Below are 19143 nucleotides of genomic sequence, written 5' to 3'. Positions count from 1 at the left end.
AAACACAGAGGGAGTTGAAGAGAAGAGGTTAAAAGAAAGTTTTCCATAATAAGGTGCAGGAACTGATTGCTATAGCTTTGCATTTCCAGTGTCAACCCCCAAACCCACAAGATCACATAACAGCTTCCTAAATATTAAGTGACTGTGACCCATTTCAGTACTTAATCCTGCTTAAATTAGCATCTCCCCACTGCTGTTCACAACCTTCACCAAGCTGCAGCAGAATGATGTTACCCAGCAGCTGGGTTTCACTGCAACTGTTGGGAGCCCAGCATGAGTGAGGAGGTCAAGAGCCATCCTGAGAAAATTGTCTGACTGACGTCAGGTAAATCACTAGAAAACCACCCAGCCAATATTAAATGCAGAGCCCAGAAACATCATCTTGGTGGTGTCAGCTAGAAGAAAACTGATAGTCAACTGAGCAGCAGGGGTGATAGGGTTTTTTGGCTTTTTCATTCTTTTTTGAGCCTTCTTATGTTGAGTGGATTCCTGCACATTCTGAAAACAAACTGCAAGATTTCTTTTAAAAGGCTTAAGACTTACAGATATGTTAAACTGAAATCTTAATCTTAAAAAAAAAAAAAGAAAAAAACCCCACTATTGCCCTTGAGTGTTTCCATTACAATTCCAAAGTCATCTCTTCACAGGCACTGTGGAGGACCCAGTTAAGACTGTGGCCAAAATTTAGTGGTCAGGCTCAAGAAGGGAATAGGCAAAGACCAATACAAAACCCAAGTAAAATCAGCAGATTCTCATACCAACCCACGCCTATGTATTGGGATCTATAAAAGATGCCCCAGGGACACAATCACAAGCAACTATGAAAACCTTTTGCTCTACAGAACATAAAATGTACCCAAGCTGACACTGTGTACCTGGAAGACAATCTGCTGTCTGAGAACTGACTTCTAAGCAAATAATCTGAGAAGTCCCTATTAGCTGGCACTGGGGAAAAAAGTCAAAACCAGAAAATAGCTGAAGTTTCACACACACATTCCCTGACACTACAACCTCCCTCTCTCACAATTCCCTGCTGATGAATGTCAGACCTACCGAAGAGATGGAGCTTTAAGCTCTGGGTGGCCTAAGCCTCCCATGTACAAACTAAGCGAGAATATGGTCATCTGACACCTGTTACCTTTGCTTACACTGCCAACTTTCCTTGAGTTCTGGTCTCTTATCAGCAACTGCCTTCAAACACTATCAAAGAGCAGATTACAATTTCTTTTCACAAATATTAGCCCACTGCAGTTTTTAAATTAACAATTGAAGTATTGTGCCTCAAGAGACTTCTACAAAAATCTTTTTTATTCAGCAGGAAAACTGTTAATTTACTTATTTAAACTGGAAAGTTAGGGTTATATACAAGGTTTAGGAACATCACAACAAGCTCGTCATGCAGGGCATCTCTATGATAGAGACCAAACAATTCCTGTAGGGACTGAACATGACAGTGAACAACTCCAGCAAATCTATGATTTCCTATTTCATATTCTTGCTTACTGTGCTCATTTGAATCACATTATTTTTTAAAAATACCTGCTCATTATTTATACACACTTATTTATACTTGCAAGAAAAAGAAGATAAAAGGGAAAATTATTACAATATAAAAAAATAAGGCACAGAAAGATTATGTTGTTGAAAATCAACCAAAAAAAAAGTCAGAAACCTCTCTAGCTACAACTAGATCAAACCAAAGTTACAAGATGCACAATTACTTCCTTTTGATAAGCAGTTACTTGATACATCATTTCTATAATAATTTTCCACATTTTAACATTTGGTCAGTATTTGATAAGTGCATTTCATCTCAACTGCCTGTCTGTTTACTCCCTTTTGGTGCAGTCCATCATGTCTTGCCACCAATGTTAAGCCACTCAGGTGTGGCTGGCTGGCCCTTTCAAATCCCTCTGACCTTCTTGCTAGGAAGCCATAAGCAGAACTACATTATCTCCAAACCTGCACATCCCTTCACCAGCAAGGTTTGGAAAATGCACCTACCATTTCTCAGGCATCTACCCCCAGCCCCAGCTGTGCTCCTTAACACTCAGACAGACATTGTGCCAGAGGCTGCATCAGTCAATCCAGCCACACAAATAGTGCACCATTAGTATGCCACCATGCAAACTGGACTTCATTAAACATCATCGATTTTACTGACTCCACTTGCCCTGGACAAGGTGGACTTTTCAAATACCTCTTATCATTTGCTTGTTCATTCCCCACAAACACGACCTGCAGACAAAATGTTTCAGGCGCAAAGCCTCTTTTGGAATAAAATCAAAAGAGCAGAAAAATTTACACACGCTGCACAGACCAAGCTTCAAACACAGTCTGTCCTATTAATAATTAATGCCACACCCATAGATTTAATATCGACAGCAGTGTTAAACCATAATTAATTCTTATATATTTATGAGTCATAATCAAAGACATTACACCCAGAGCTAACTGCAGTTATCTGCAGGTCTGGTATCTCTGTGTTTTGAACTCAAAATTTTGCACAGAGCAGAACCCTACTATTCTGTGGATTATTTCCACATGTATTTTTTCCATTCTTGATATGTCTCTTCAACCTAAATAGTACCAAGTCAGAACAGTGAGGTCAAATTTTGAAGTTATTCACTCCTGGCATTCTGCGAGCACAATACTGGGCTACAACTGCAGGGACATCAAAAGTGCACATTGTGCAGATCAATTCTTACTAATCACAGCCTGGAAACAATGACAAAGTTGGAGGTAATCTGGAAAGGGCTGACAACTCAGTTCTCAGAGGCTTCAAGGAGTTCTGAAGGAACTGCTGCATGCAGCAGACACACACATTCTTGTAGGATGAGAAATGCTGGTTTTCCTCTAAGTATGAAAACTATAAACTTAATTCAAATATTTTGAATAATCTTTCACCAGATATGCTTTTTTCCATAACAGCACAGAGGTGGGGACGTAGATTTCAGTGTCAGCTTGATACCAGCTGCCAGACTCTAAATTCATATACACACACATACTTTGATCCTCTCAGTTTAGGAATTACTTTTGTCCCCTTTCTTGTCTCTTTTTGAAGATTTGCTCCTCTGCTACACTAGCACAGAAGGAAACCAACTAACTGCTACAAAAAAGATGGTCATCTTTGAAATTCTGGCATTTAAACCATAAAATTACTATGTTACTAAACTGTTAGCATAGCAAGCAGCACTATACATCTGTTTACAAAACACTGGGGATACACTGCCTTACTACATAAACACCACCACAGAAAACCTGCAGTGAATTTAAGTTAAAAATAAGGTATGACAGTGACCATATAAAACACAGAGAAAGCCCATGGACTCTGCTACTGTCTTCAACCACAGAATTTCCATATAATAGAAACAATCTCAGTAATTATGGCTACCTCAAGTCCACACCAGTGGCATATAGCATAACCACCATATAAATACTAATAAACAAAACCACTGTGTCATTTTAAACCCAGGGTGCAGAGCTTTGTTACCAGGGATCAGTCGAAGTCTGGCTGTCCCTCTGCAAACTGTCTTTTCAGACATTCAAAGAAGAGTTACATTGCTATCTCTTCCTGCTTCCTCAGGTGGGCCACTTCTTTCCTGAAGAAACTGACACCATTTGCAATCATGTAACCTTTTCCTGATGACTGACACGTGTTTCACTTTTGCAGTCCCTTCCAGGTTTAACATTATGCTGCAGAATGCAATTGCCATCACTTAATGCAACTTAACAATTGGAAGCCAGGATGCAGTCCATTGCCACGGGAGTTACACAGGCCACAGTTTTGGAACACAACTCATCAAAATAATTACTTTTATTAATGTTGTAACACTGACGAACAAAGGCTGCAAATGCTCCTCATCTGAACACCGACGAGGCATTCTGTGCTCCACCAAGGGTCACACTTTACTGGTTTACCTTAACCAGAGAGGTACTTTTGGCTCCTGTCTCCTACATGCAGGTAGATGATCTGTGTGCATTAACTGTTGTATATAAATAACAGCTGCTTTGCAGCCATAGCCATATCCTAGAGAATCATTTTATTCTTTTTCCAGCCAGAATCAGAGTATGTTTTCCCTCTTCAAAACCATGTTCTTCAGGTGATGGGAACCTCAGTTAGTTTTCTCCTCCCAGCAAGTGGAATTCTCCATGAAAAAACCCTGATCTTAACAATTTTCTTGGGAATCACTTCAAGCCAATCAATACACCATTCACAGTATTCCTTACACTGCATGTTTCAGGAGAGCCTGGCAGTCTGCATTTGCCAAAGCAAAACTTTCAGAGTCAGAACTGTAAAGCATGTCAGAAGGGATAAGGGGGGAAAGCACACTCAGCTGCTGGGATGGATCAGGCAGAGGAAAGGGGAAGAGCACTGCTCAAGTTCTCAGCCAACACGGTCGTACTGTCCCAACAAACCAATTGATTAAAAAGAAGTTTGCAGCAACAAAAAAGTACGGGAGCGGGAAGGGGGAAAGGAAGAAAGAAAGAAAGCAAAGGGGGAGGAAAAAGACAGAAAGGGAAAAAAACAAAGCCCAACAAGTCGCCCATGGAGGAAAAGCCAAGTGTGAAACTGCCTGTACACCCACAGCCAGGGATTTCAACATGGGGCTGCGGGAAGCCGGAGCCGCTCCCGCACTCCGGGGCACGGCGGGCGCTCCCCCCCGCGCCTGGGCGGCGGCGCTGCCACGACCCCCCCGGACCCTCTCCCGGCGCAGGGGGCGGCCCGCGGGGCTCCGCCGGACGCCCCCGCCACGGGGTCCCTTCGCACCGCCCTCCCTGCCGGGCCTGGAGGGCCGGGAAGCCTGGGGCTGGATTTCCAGCCCTGTGCGGCGAATCCTGCCCGGCCCGCGGCGCCTCGGTCCGCCCCGGGGCACACGCGGCACAGCCGGACCCCGCGCCGCTCTGCCGGCTGCTTCGGGTGGGTCTCGCACCGACACCCCCGGGGGCCGCCCGGCACCGGCGAACAAAGGGCTGGAGCCCGCCAGGCGCCCGCGGGGAGCCGCAGAGGGATCGCGGAGGTGCCAAACCCCCCCCGGCCCGCTACCCGCTCCCCGTGGCGGCGCCGGGCACAGTCCTCGCGGGCTCCGCCGGCCCCGGTCCCGCCGCGCCCCCGGCGGGGCAGCCCGGACTTTCCCCCTCGCTTCCCTCCCCACTCCGGGAAGCGCCATATTGATCGCGGGCGCCGCTCCCCGCGCCCCTCACCTTGGCGATCGCCTTCTTGTACCGGGTCACCGCTTGCTGGATCAGGCTGAAAACTTTCATGTTCCCGTCCCCGCAGGGCACGACCACCCGCGTCCTCCCGAAGCACACCGTGACTTTCATCCTGCGCGGCCGGGGGGCTCCCGCGTTCCTCCGGCCCCGCGCAGCCTTCTTCTTCTTCTTCCCCCTCCTCCTCCTCCTCTCCGCCCTCCGCCACGGCCGCCCCCGGCGGGGCGCGACGCTCAGCCCCCGGCCGCTGCCGGGCTGCCGCTGCGGGCGCCCTGTCTGCCTCCGCCCCGGCTGCGCGGCCGGACAGCGAGGCGAGGGGAGGAGAGGGGAGGGGAAGGGAAGGGAGGGCAGCGCAGGACGGGGGCCGGTGCTGCCTTCCCGAGGGCCGGGGGCCGCTCACATGCCGCGGTGCTGCCCGCGGCCACCTGCTCGGCGCCTACCCCGGCGCGCAGCGGCAGCAGGCGGGGCGGCGGCGCTGCCTCCCGCTCCGGAGGCGTGGGGCGGTGCGGCGGGGCGGGGGCAGCCGCCGGGCACCGCGGACGGGGCGGGGGGAGCGGGACGGGGTTCCACAGCTGGCGGCAGCGCGATCCGCCCGCTGCCCCCGCGGAGCGGGGCCGGGGTGCCCGCATCGAGCCCGGGGGTGCAGGGGCTGCCCTAGCGGGTCCCTGGGGCGCACCGGCACAAGGAGCCCCGAAAACTCCTGGTCGCTCAGTTGGTGCACTATGGGGACGGGCGCTGCTGCTGCCCCTCCTGGGAAGGCAGCCTGCTGCCGCCCTGCCTCAGGTACGCGAGCCGAGGGACAGCAAGTCATGGCACCGGAGAGAAGGTGCGCTGCGAGGCACCGCAGAGGTCTGCTGTCCCTCCGGGTGTGCCACCGCGCCCAGCCGAAATCACATGGTCTTCATGGTGTTTCGGGCATCTCTTAATGCAAGTGGACTAATGCAGAGCGAAAACTGGTGCATCAGTAACATCAGCATCCGTGTGGAACCGCTGAGCCATCTCCTCCTCAAAGCTGTCACAAGTCAAAGGGGTTTGTCAATATCGCTGACTTTTTTCATGGATTTCTCTGACAATGGTATTGCGCAGTTCGATGGACATTCAGTGTGGCTTGACAACATGTATCTTTTGAGTAGGAATGATGAAACAATTCAAATTAAAGAGAATAAAGGCAAAGTTTGGAGGACAGGAAGGCGAGAGGAGGAAAGCTGCTTTTCTTTTTCTCTGTAATTAAACGCGGCACTAGAGATGTGAAGTTCAAGTAAGCTTTGTAGCACATAATGTCAACATCCTTCTACAACACCGGGCAACTCAGCACGTGTCCTCTGGTGCTCCCTGCCCGGCAGCTGTCCCAGCTGGCAGTCTGCTCTTGTTCCCTTAGCAATAGTATTAGTAACTTTAAGAACTTCAAACCTGGTACAAATGGCAAAGCTGTCTGCGGTTTAATAGGTACCCAGCTAAAGAGCAGAATTAATGATGTTTTTAAAACATCAAAGGTGAAATTATTGCCCAGTTAAGTCAAGGGTGAGAATGGCACCCCTAACCCTTTGCATTCTAGTTAGCAGTTTCCAGTGTAAAAAAGGGAGCAGTCAGTTTATATTAGTTTGGTTCCATGTGTATTGCCTAATTAAATTGAAATCCACAGAACTTTTGCTACTAATTGCAGTTTAGGAAAGCTTTGGGACACTCACAAGGTCAAACAATCTACCTGCTGACCCACAGATAATTCCTAGCTTAGACATCAATTTTATTGCCATTACGTGCATAAGTTATCTGAACTAATATATCTGAATTCCATATGAGAAACAGTACATCTGTCTGTTAAAGCAAGAAACAAGCATATTTTGTCATATCGCCAGTGCTCACTTGTGTGGAATAAAGGCAGCATGCAGGAGTTCAGAAAGGCAGAAATGTAATAAAACTGGAGTAAATAGTTTACAGCTGATGACTGAGACAACTGAATATACTCCATGTTTTTATGGCCATAGCTCATCAAATTTATTATTGGAAAATGATGAAAATTTCCATTAAGCTGCTGCTTCTGCATTTTATATGTGATCATAAGAGCTGCTGGGAACATACCAAGAAGATGAAAGAGGTATAAATCCTTTGTTTAATACACATCACCTGAGAAACTTGAAGAAGGAACTGTGAAAATGTGAAGTCAGTAGAGGCTCTTCCCATGCTATTTTTAACAAGAACTTTTAACAAGAATGGCACAGACTATATAATGTTCCACATTATATACTTCAGTTGTCATTTGCATTTATCTACTGAAACATAATGTTGCATATCAGGAACTTTACCACAATTTTATTTATAAAACTTAATACTGTTGCTGGTCAGCAGTAACTATTTCACCGTTCAGATACAACTACAGGTTTTTCATGTTTTTCTGTGATTTAATTCCTGCTCTTGCTGTCTTTAGTAAGTTTCTTGGCAGTTTTCCCAGCTGTTCTAACAGTCTTCTGGAAACAAACAAACAAACAAACAACAAAAAACCAAAACAAAAAAACCCAACTTTAACAGTGTAGAAAGAAACATTCATAGTTTTTCCATTAAATGTGTGAAACGGGAAACTTCAGTAATGAAGTACAAGAAAACAAGTCTATCCTGGGATCCGATTTAAGGCCAAAGCTTAAAGACTTGTACACGAATACTGATAGTACTAACAGGAATGGGAACCTCCAAGATTTTAGCTTCTTTCCCACTAGATACACATACACAAGTTACACATATATGATTCCGAAAACATTTTGAAAACAATTTACCATGTATAGTGTTTGTTGTGCTCCTCCTTAAAAGGAAGAATGAACTTTCAGAAACAAATGTCACAAGGCTGTGAGGTTGTACGAGGTCTAATTATGTAAGATAAATGAAGTATAAAACATTATTATAAGAGATTATGAGAAAAGGATTATACTAATCAGGAGAAAAATTGGCAAGAGTTACTAGTTTACAAAAATTACAACTACTTTCCATGTACTTAGTGAGAGGACACCATGTTGCAATATGGGTGGCATTTGTATAGTTCTGGATGTTGAGATTTTCTGGGCTAACATACCATAGAACCTAAAAATTCATTTATTAAAAGTTACATTGTTGGAAGATTTCCATAAAGAGACGATTATCTGTCTGGCAGAAAGAAGTAGGAGATGGAACATGGGATGGAAGGAATCTGAGCTTGCAACTACTAATGATTGGTATTCAAGTTCTATCCAAAATGTTCACCAGTTGAAATCCCCTGTGTAGCCTCTGCAAATATGCAAGGAGAGAGAATCATGCAACTAAATGCAGATTATCAAAATCCACTTTTATATGAATGTTAAAATATTCAGACAGTGGAATGCTGCTGATTTCCAGAGCTATTTCACAGTTTATCCTGCCTTTATACTCTACAACAAAGAATTTTTATGGCATAATTCTGTATGTATTCAGGTTTAGTTGTCTGTTCATGGTATACAGATATTCCCTGGTTTGACAAGAATACACTTATCCAGTGTACAGTATGTTCAAAGTTCACACGATTTTAAATATGGGTATTTCCTAAAGCCAAATAAAGTTAATACAGTACTGTAGAAAGACCAGTGTCAAAATGAAGAGTAATGGTATTCCTTGCAGAATTACAGTTTTTTAAAAAAATTATCAAAATCCTATAGGTATCAAAGTCACAAAAGAAAAATAGGGTAGCTAATTTACATGAAGCAGACAAAAAAGCTTAAATCTGGTACCCAATGTGAGTTGTGCCATTTGTGAAAATGACATGGGGAATATACCAAACACTAACAGGTTTTGACTATTAAGGATACCTACCTGCTGTTGCTCTTCTCCTGCTTAGTTATTACGGAAAACCTTGATTTCTTTTTCAAAAATCTGACTTTTAAAGTTCTGAATCATTTACATTTTACTTTGAATTTTTAATCTTATCACAGTAAACATGCCTGTGACTAAGATCCTTCAGTGGATAACCTTTTAGCTACAGGAGTGGGTTGACTTCTCAGCTGTTATACTTTGTGATTTTTTTTTTCCTGCGTACTGACAGTTCTTCCACAAAGGAGTAAGGCCGTGTTTCCCATCATTTTCTTTTATGAATGAGAAAATCATTAAAGTTTATTAAGTAATTGTGGCTAGCTCTGGTCTGAAGAAAGAAAAAAAAGGAGAGAAGACTGAATAAAAACATATTTTCAACAACTTCTCAAAAGAGGCTGGGATTTGGAGATTGAAAAGCCCTCAAATCAGTAAAAAGCAATTACAAAAATACACACATATTAATGTCAGACTTAGGAGATGTAGATGCACAAGTTTTGGTACAATAGAAGAAAGAAATTGTAGCAAAGAAAAATGAATAATATTGAGGAAAATCCGGAAGACCTTTAACCTTTTCAGAGGCTCCAACCTATGTCTCAAGCAACTCCAGATGGTGAGAAGGTGATTAGGAAGAGTGAGAATGACTTTAGGTGAATTCACTACCGTTTGTTTTTTTCCCCTTTTATCTATACTGGTCTTAGGCTACTTTATGAACTATGTTCAAGGATTTTTAATAGTCTTCTTGATAGTGCTCTGGTGGGTTTAAGCCATCATAAACTGTTTAAATGGGAGTGTTTCTCTAAGTTATGCCAACTAAAGGCTTCTTTGTGCTGAGAACTGGGAAGGCCTGAGCTAGAATATTGAGTCACTTTTTGATGTGGGCACTTGGAGATAATCCACAGATAAGGAAGCAGAATAATCGCAGGTTTAAAAAGTGAAAAACCTGACCTACATGAAAAAAGTGAAGATACTGGTGACAACCAGAGCACAGAGGAGTGCACCGCCAGGAGACACCCAAACAGTCTTTGCGTGTGCGAGAGCAATGGATTGTCATAAGGAAAACATTCACACTACTAGCTTTACCCAGCCCCAGCTCTCTTACCACGTACTGTGTTTATGCTATGGGCTGAATAGAATGATATTCTTACAATGATAAAGGTGAATTTCTGAATGTTCTTGTACTGCAAAATACATGTCTAAGTCAGGTGTTGGATCTGGCCATTCTTTATGTGCCTTTGGGGCCATGGAGGGGCCACAGATCTGTGCCCACAGTGACAGAGTCACCCAGGGATTGCACCAGGAGGAGAATGATCTGCCACCTTCTCCCGGTCCACTGAGCTGTTCTGAAGACCCCACCCACACCACTGTGACTGATGGGTTTGCTCTGGGGATATGAGGCCAGTTATACCTGAAGTCCACTATGTCAGCAAGTTTTCCAGAGGAAAGGAAAAGGGAGAAGGGGAACAGTGAATGTCAGCAGCTGAGACCAGAAAATCCCTACATAACTTCACAGACCTAAGAAAAAGCACTTACACAAATTTGGAATTTTATCCCTGACCAATTTCAAAAGGCAGCTCCTGACATTCAATCATCAGAGCTTCCCAACACCTAGCAAATGAAAAACTAAACATAGTATTTTCCTCCATGGAAAATACTAGATAAGCTAAGTAGAATGGTCATTGATGCCTATCCCTATAGTATTCGACACAAACACATAAGTATATCATCAGTAAAAGTAGATTTGTAGCAACTTTTCAATTACCAGAAATTATCAGTAAAAATTGTAAAAATAAAGCTGTTAAAAATAGCGGAACCTGAAAGATTTAAAAGTACCACCAGAAATCTTCATACAGAAGACTGAACTAAAGGATATTTGTAGAATAAATTATTTTAAGACCTTGTGATGTTCATTTTAGTTTTGTCTTAGGCTTTTAGAAACATGGTACTTTCCTAAAAATGTCAGAGGTTACTTATCTTTTAATCTTCATGTACAAAAGCTACTTGGAGACATTTTGTCTCTGTTGAGAATTTATTGGATTCTTACTTTCTTCTTTCCTTCTTTCTGCCTGTCCAGAAGTTTGCCTTTGCTTTTCTTCCAGCCTGTCAGTTATTGATGAAGTTCTTGGCAAAGATTTCCAAACTCTGAAACACAGAATGCAGAATTCTAGTGACTAAAAAGCCTTGTAGAGTCTTTCCATTGACTTCTGCAGGCTTTGGATCAGCCCCTAGGGCCTTATCTACCCTACCAAAATAACATATAAACATTATCAACACAGAGCTACAGTACTGGGCTCGTTTGTCAAGTACTTACCAGAGCTGGAACTAGTTCAGATACTGTCAGAGGAACCCATTCACTGGAGAAGCTATGCCAAATTATTTGCCACAATCAGGTTTTATCTATTGATGAGCATTCCTGAAAAAATACCTTCCTGTGACATGAAGAGGAACACCCACGGGGTATGTTAGTCAAAAGGCCTATCAAAACATGGTAATACAGATATTCCACCACACAAGTTATTCATGTGGTTTATAAGCATATTAAGAATATATGTCTCAGCTGGTGTTCCCCTTTAGGGATCCCAGAATAATTTCACACCCTGTTCTCATCCTTGTTTGACTGAAAATGAATGGGATAGTGTCATGGCTTTCAGTAAGTTTATCTTGATGTTTGCAGGAAAAGGTTGATGAAGCTTGAAGGGAAATATGTCCTTTGCTCAGCTTGTCCCTGGGTTGATGGTAACAGGGAGGACTGCATGGGGTAAGGATATTACAGCAGAGACTTTCCAATTTGCACAGGAATTTAGAGGGATATAAATACAGACATGCACTTGGAACATGTTCATATCTGTTACACATAGAGTTAAATGCACTCCTGCTGCTACTCACACTGAAAACACATGCTATCTATTGCTCCTGCATAAATATTTGCTCCCGAGCAAAGTCCCACAGCACCTGCAGAAAGCCTTTTCCAGGGCACAGGCTAGCAGACAAGTGCCAAAGCATGAGGGACCAGCAGGGAATGAGTTGCACATTTCCTTTCACTACTGCTGCAAAACTGCTGGCTGATGACTTCCAAAACTTCCAAAAACTTCCAAATCCACTCTGGTTCTGAGCAACTGTAGCTCTCTTTAAAGAGGGCTGGGTCAAAAGCAGACAGCTGAAATTTGTACATTGCTTTTAAGATAATTCTTGTTTTAGAGAAGATGAAATAAGAAAAAAAAGAATCAGAAAGAGGTGACACATGATCTGTTTCACTACTTGCTTTCTCTTATTTTCATTTCATGAACATCAGATTCTCCTTCCTTCCTCTTCTCTTTCTTTATTTCATTCTCTTTTCCATAACCAATCCCACTTCCCCTTTCATCTCACGTCCATTTATTGCCTTCCATTCTTCTTGTCTTGCTTAAAAGTATTTGCAGATGCTGAAATCAGTAAAAAGGAAGACTCATATGAAATAGGAGAGTCCCCATGAGCTAAAAATACATGACAGATTGTGTCAAAACACCAGTAATCTATTTTATTCAAGATTGAAAAGATGATGACAGTAAATGGGTAAATTTTCCAAAATACAGTACAGTGTTATACAGCATAAGAATGCTTTAACTCTTCACAGAAGAAGCCAAACAGCTTAAATTGATCTGCAAAGATTTAAAATCTGTAATTGAAACCAATCTGTCTTCTCCAATACAAAGTCAATTAACTAGCCCTGGCAGACGCAGGATATCGAGTCCATCAAGTTCCAACAGGTGAGAAGAGCTGAAAGCAGTGACAACAAAATCACTTGATAAGATCACCTTTTGGTTTTTCATCTGTTGTTGGCTACACTAACACAGGGACTACAGTGCACTGCAGGAGTGTCTCTGTGGAGAGCAGCAGCAGAGAGCCACTGCTCAGTGCCAAAAAAAAGTCTTCACTCAGGTCTCATCTTGTTTCACTGGGCAAAAAGACACCCTCTACACAGGCCCTTCAGCAACTGACATTCCAGGGCTCAAGAAAACGGCAGCATATTTAAAAAGCAAGATTTCTCACACATTACAATTACAGAATGGTCTCCAGGACCACACCTGAGCACAGGTCCTGCTACCGTCAGCAGGGACTGTGTGTTTAGATTTCAGAGCAGAATTTAGAGCAGATTAACTCACACATCCAAACCAAGACAGACAGATCAGATGGACAATTTTAGCTCTACCCATCTTCCTGCAGCTGAAATTACCAACTCAAGTGCCCTCTAATTTGCCAGAAGTTCATACTGTGGCTCCACACTAATCCAGCTGATGCTGTGACTACATCCATCATGTCATCTGTTCTAGGATTTCAGTTTATTCTGGGTTTAATAGCTGTTCCTTCATATGTCTCAGTAAAGTTTATTTTCTCTTTTAGAAAAAAATAAAACTTCTTACTAATAAGTTATTGAGAACTTAAATGATGTCTCTAGTTGATGAGTTGAAGTACAGTGAATTGCTAGTACAGGATATTGCTCAATACATAAAGACAGAGAAAATAAAACATGAATATTGGCATGCAAGTGCATTATACCAAAGAAGCTATAACCCCTCTCAAGGACTGAAAAACTGTCTTTCTGCCACCACAGAAACTACAACCTCACCTGTTTCCAGCACCAATCTAAAACATAGCCCCATGCTAGCTACTATGAAGAAAATTAATTCTATCCCAGCCCAAACTAGCACACAGGCAAGACAATAAAGAGTTTAAATACCTATAAGCTTCTGCAAGAGTTCAATAATTTAAATCTACTATGGTCAAACAACTATTTTCTGTAAGGGAAAACAATTTTTTCTCAACTTGTTAAACTGGTAACATGGTAGGTGATTTGTTTGACATGTCATTTTACAATTGTGTTTTCTTACATGCAAGATTTATCAATATGCTGCTAAAGATTTCCAATCTTTTTTCTTCCAGAATCCAACCCCTACTCCAGCTCACAGCTTGAAATATGAGTGCACTGAATGATGTTTTCTCTATACTTTTCCTGCCTGAGATAGATTTTCAAGTCTGAAGCAACTGAGGAGGGATGTGAAGGGATCCCAGATTTTCCAGTTCTTACTGTAGCAAAGAGCAGCTGCAATGGACTCGGGAACATTAAAGCTGGAGAAAAACAGTTTGCCCTGCCTTGGGGTTCCTCCACCTCACTCCTGGGGGTTGCTGACCTCATATTGCAAACAGCCAGATGACACACTCTGAATCACTGCTGTGTCGGTGTCCAAAGGCAACCTGAAATGGCCAATGCAACTTAAAATACTGTCGACTAAACTGTAGCAGCTCAAAGAGCTGCTTTTCATGTTGCTGAGTTGTCCTTGTCTGTGGCAGGACAGACAGCGGGCAGTAGTTTCAGCTTTGGGCTGCCAGTTTTGTGAGTCACACTCCTATCTCTGAGGGTGGCTGTTTTTGTCTTCTGAGATTAATAGCTTTGATATTTATCCCTGCTCCTTTCAGCAGTGCAGGGAGATGGATACTCTGTTCTGGCCAGAGCTTTTCACATGCTTTGAACCATATGCTCCAGGCAAAAAGAAGGTGTTAGCAATGCTTGAGAGTCATCTATCCAATTCTATCCAAACAAATTTTCTGAAACACTAAATATTCAACACTTACCTTCTGTAGATATCAACCTGGTTTAGATCTAGTAAGAATTTTTAGCATATTTTGTATGTTCATGACTTGTGCCTTTGCCTGTTCTCTGACTTCCTCTTTGTTTTTTGCTGAGTGAACAACTCCAAGCAATAAATGTGGGCAATTCCTTTTTTCTTTTCTTTTTTTTTTATATTAGCAATGTTCTTTAAGTGTCTTATATTCTAGAAATGAACTCTATCTGCATATTTTCATACGCTGAGATCTTTACCCATGCTTGGAGCATATTGGACACATAAAAAAAAATTTAGAAAACTTTATGACACAAACTTACCATATAATTTGATATTTTTTGAATGACAGCAAAAATTACTGAATATATTTGGTTCAATCACATAAGCTTTGCAATTCACAGTGAAATGGTTGATATGTGCATGGGCAAGATGGTAAAGGTAAGTCAATATAACTCTCATGCATTATGTGATTTAGGTCAGTACTTAAACTCCTAATATTTCCTTAGAATTACGTGTCTGCCACAGGGCCCACTGCTTAGGCTGACAAATAACAGCCTCATCAGAAAGTTGTATGCAGGGAGTGATTTTTTTCAAAGAAACTTTCTGTTTCATCCCATCCTCTCCATCTTCAGACAGACAATTCTACCAATGCACGTGGTTCAGAATCCAGGTTTTTTCAGACAAGAAACACCTACTAGGTGTAGATCCCTCCCTTCTTCCATACTGCCAGGTATCCTGTTTTGCACATAGCAATTACCTGAACTTTTCTTCTCTTGTAGTGACTGCAAAAGTTTGGATTCCTCCTGTTCATCATAAAAATATTTTGTATGTTCTGCCCATCTTTACAGTACAGCTTTATTTTCATAGTATCTTCTTAAATTCTTAATTGTTATACAGTGAATATACTTTCTTGCCTCCTCTAATGTCTCAAGCTTTTAGGATATGATGACTTATTCTCAAGTTTTCTAGTTGCATGTCTCAGCTTCATCAAATCTTAATTTCATCTATTCCCTTTGAATTTTTTCAGATTTTCTGTATTGCTTATGCAATATTGATATTCCTTTTTCTATTTTTACATTTCCTCTTTTCATATACTGATACATGATATATTCAATAATTTACAATTGACTACTAAGAAAGTCTTTTCATCCCTAATGCAAACACAAACACATGCCCAGCTGAGGGATGTGAGAGCTGTGTACATAAAGTCCTTGCACGAGCTTCTTTTTGCTGACACTGCAGCTCTTTTTTCCTTTCACTACCACGATTTCTCTTTTTGCAGTTTTCTCTTCTCAAGCTATTTTTGGCAACTTCAAGTCACCAGAGCTGAGAAGCAGCCATCCCTGCAGCAAGCCACGGTCCTCCATGGTCTCAAATTCCTTCAGCTACTATAGAAAAAAAAAGCTCTCCTTTAATCATGGTGCTCACAGAAGGGACACAAAACCAAGTATCCAAACACATGGGCTGAGTGGGGCCTTTCCCTGAGACTGTGCAGATAGAAGCAGGAAGGATCCAACCCTTGTCTCTGTAAATACTGACGGATAAACGGCTGCAGTTGTTGGCATCATCAGGAGACTCTTCTCTGGCATTAGTGGAACTAATCGTAAAGCCCTGTCTTAGTGCTTGGTAGGCCGGAGGCAATTTTAGTGATGGTGAAAAGTGCCAGACTTATCAGACATGGAAGATGTTGATGTAGATTTTGCTTGTGTAGTGCTTTATGCCTACTTTAACTGAGCTAAAACAACATTGTTGGTTTGACTGCAGAGTTTTGATTTAATAATTGTTAGCACACTGCTTTTGCAGCACTAATGACTAAGTAAAGATTTCTCTTCATAGAACAGACACTGTATAGGCAGAAAGATTAACAGTGTCATTTTGCTGGAGTCTGCCTATTCTGCTGTGGAGTCAGCACTTCCCCATATGCAAAATTATTCAATGTATTTTTGGTACTGCAACAGTGGGATGGATCCATCGAGAGCCTGATTGCCTTCACACTGCAGGAAAATCTGGCTCACTGTCACCACATCATAATGCTCAGGCTCATATTCATATTTGAATATCTGCTCTGAGGATTACTCTGCCTACAAAGGAGTAATTAACACATCCAGGCAGTCCCGCCCTCCCTGGGGACAGATGTTCCTCTGAACTCCAGAACTTTGTTCCGGGAGCTGCCTAATCCTACCTATGCTTCCAGCTTCCACCAGTGCAGATATTCTCAGCCATCATTTTATAGAAGCATTTCACCTGATAATGAAAGAGACCTGGCAACGCAGAGCTGTCCTTTGGAAAATACAGCAAAACCCTCCCTGCCCAAACGCCCAATCTATTATCTCAAGTATCTCCTTTTTCTCCTGCAATCCAGAGAACAATGGTGATCCCTGAGACTGATGGGACCATTTTTCTTTTTCCTCTTGACAACTGTCTCTCTGGACAAAGTCTTCTGCCAAAAGCAACAGGGACACAGATTTTGGACAGTCTCCCCTACCTGCCTGCTCTCACCTCTCCCTCACAATGCAACAATTTCCCATCTGACCATGTTAACATCTGTAATCAAGTGGGCTGAATAGGAAGATGAGCTGCAACTCCCCTTTGTGACCTGCAGCTTCCATACCATATATCAATACCCAAAATAGAGACCTGTGTAGAAGGATTAGTTTCTTTAGTTTTACTTTGCAATGTTGGATGTGTCTATCAGAGGGATGGGAAGTCCATGAAACTGAGAAAGCAAGCAACAATAGAATATAAAAATGTATGGACCCAAAAACAAGCCTCACAAATAGGCTTGAGTGAGCTTGAAATATGATTTAAATGCAAAAAACTGCTGCTATTTAAGATCTGCCTTATACTAGTGGAAAAAAAGGCTTTGATTATAAATAAACAGGACTGTGCCACAGACACACCTGATTTCATCACCAGTTTCTCATCAGACCGTAAAATAACCCACAGCACTGAACTTGACTGTTCATGTCAACCAGAAGAGCCCAGCGTGTTTAAAAGACAGATAACTGCAAATAGTACAGTTCCTCAGCAGTAATCTGAATTCAGGCAGTTTTAGTAACTACTTCACTCAGCCTGCTTTTGAATCCAAGCAGAGCTGGCAAAAGAGAAAAAAACTCTGAGCTCTGGAAGCCAAGGACAAAGAAACAATGTGGGGAACAAAATGAAAGTTACCTCGCGAATGGCAAGTTTCAGCTTGCTTCTAACTGCAGTAATAAGAAAGCAAAGTGATTCACTCTGGCAAAGTTTTCCAGCTTGAGGAGCTTGAAATAATACGACCGCCCACCACTATTCTGCCTGCGAGAGAATTCAGGGAGGGGGGCAGGGGTAGCCTGAGAGTACCAGGGAGATGTGGGAGAGGTGGAAAGGGAAAGTTCATTTTCAGTAAAGTAGAGATAAATGTTGGCCAACTGGGGAGGAGTAGCCATGGTATCGCAATCTTGTAAAAAGAAAAGTAATGATGGCTTGTTCTGTGAAAGAAAAACTGTTCTGCTCTTTCACAAAGGTTGGGAGAGGGACATACCTGCATGTCACATAGCACTGCATGGGAGAATTGCCTGGTCACCGTATAAAGTCTTCATTTTGAGAACTGCTGAGGGAAGGTATGTTTTAAAGGCGTCTAAGAGGGCTGAAGTGATCTACCTGTGGCAGGGTAGTCACACAGTGAAAAAGAAACCAACAAACCAGTATTGATTTTCAGACTGAGAGTGGTTAATATTTCTCTGGATGTTCAAACTGGATATCAGACTGCAGCTTATAAAAAGTTGGCCAATCATAGCAAGATTTTTCAACAAACCTGTTAACATTTTTCAAGTACAGACATGCTGATATAACTTAAAAGAAAGCTACAGAATTGCAGGTCTCATTATTGTGACTTAAATAAAACCTCCAAGACAATTAATTATGTGTTTGCACTTTTAGCTTTGTCAAAATGCAAGCAATAGGCAATGAATTTGATTTGCTCAATCTATATTTAGGTGGGCACAATAAACATTTTTAAATTATTCTTTCCAAATCACTTATCACCAAAAGTGTACTTTGTCCCCAGGCATTTTCCTCATTTCTTTCTATTCTGTAATTCAATGACCACAAAATTATATGAGCTTAACTAAAGAAAGATTAATTTTATGTTGTAACTTTCATCTTGCTTGGGTGTTTCTCTTTGTGGACCATCTGTGCTTGATAGCCTGATACCTACAGTTCATTTACCTTTCTTAAGGGTAACTTACATTCAGTGCTTTCAATCCTTTTCAGTGTGTAGACCCTAAACAACTATCAGTGGATCTTTTGATGCTTCCATAAAAATTTGAAGCCTATTGACAGTAAGCAGGTGGAGTTTTTTGCCTGCTGCTACTCAGTGGTAGTGCCTCAGAGGTCCACAGACCACAAACCTTAAGCTTCTGAAAGCCTCTGTAAGTTGCACAGACTTACTCCACCTGTTCTGCAAAGGAGCCTCACTGTAAGCTCATCATTAATGAACAACAATAAAGCTGTGGGCAATGTATGAGCTGCAGATACGTATTGCATGGAA

At 42.2% G+C, this 19143-nt stretch overlaps 1 protein-coding gene and 1 long non-coding RNA gene across 13 annotated transcripts in view; both read right to left on the bottom strand.

Annotated features, from left to right (window-relative positions):
- PARD3 (par-3 family cell polarity regulator) overlaps nt 1-5681 on the bottom strand; it is a 447638-nt gene extending 441957 nt beyond the window's left edge. For all 12 annotated transcript variants that reach the window (XM_071559915.1, XM_071559924.1, XM_071559920.1 and 9 more), the window contains exon 1: nt 5206-5681. In XM_071559915.1, coding sequence (XP_071416016.1) covers nt 5206-5325 — 120 coding nt within the window. In that variant the 5' untranslated portion in view covers nt 5326-5681. The remainder of the gene's footprint in view (nt 1-5205) is intronic.
- A 1791-nt stretch (nt 5682-7472) lies between these two features.
- On the bottom strand, nt 7473-18259 carry LOC139674528 (uncharacterized). The gene is made up of 3 exons (XR_011698315.1): nt 18136-18259; nt 11060-11157; nt 7473-7676 (listed from the first exon to the last, which is right to left on the bottom strand). It is a non-coding gene; the product is annotated as an uncharacterized lncRNA (long non-coding RNA).
- Nucleotides 18260-19143: the final 884 nt, after the last annotated feature.

The sequence above is a fragment of the Pithys albifrons genome, chromosome 7, assembly GCF_047495875.1.
Source record: "Pithys albifrons albifrons isolate INPA30051 chromosome 7, PitAlb_v1, whole genome shotgun sequence".
Lineage (NCBI taxonomy): Eukaryota > Metazoa > Chordata > Aves > Passeriformes > Thamnophilidae > Pithys > Pithys albifrons.
This window is presented reverse-complemented; position numbering and strand designations above follow the sequence as displayed.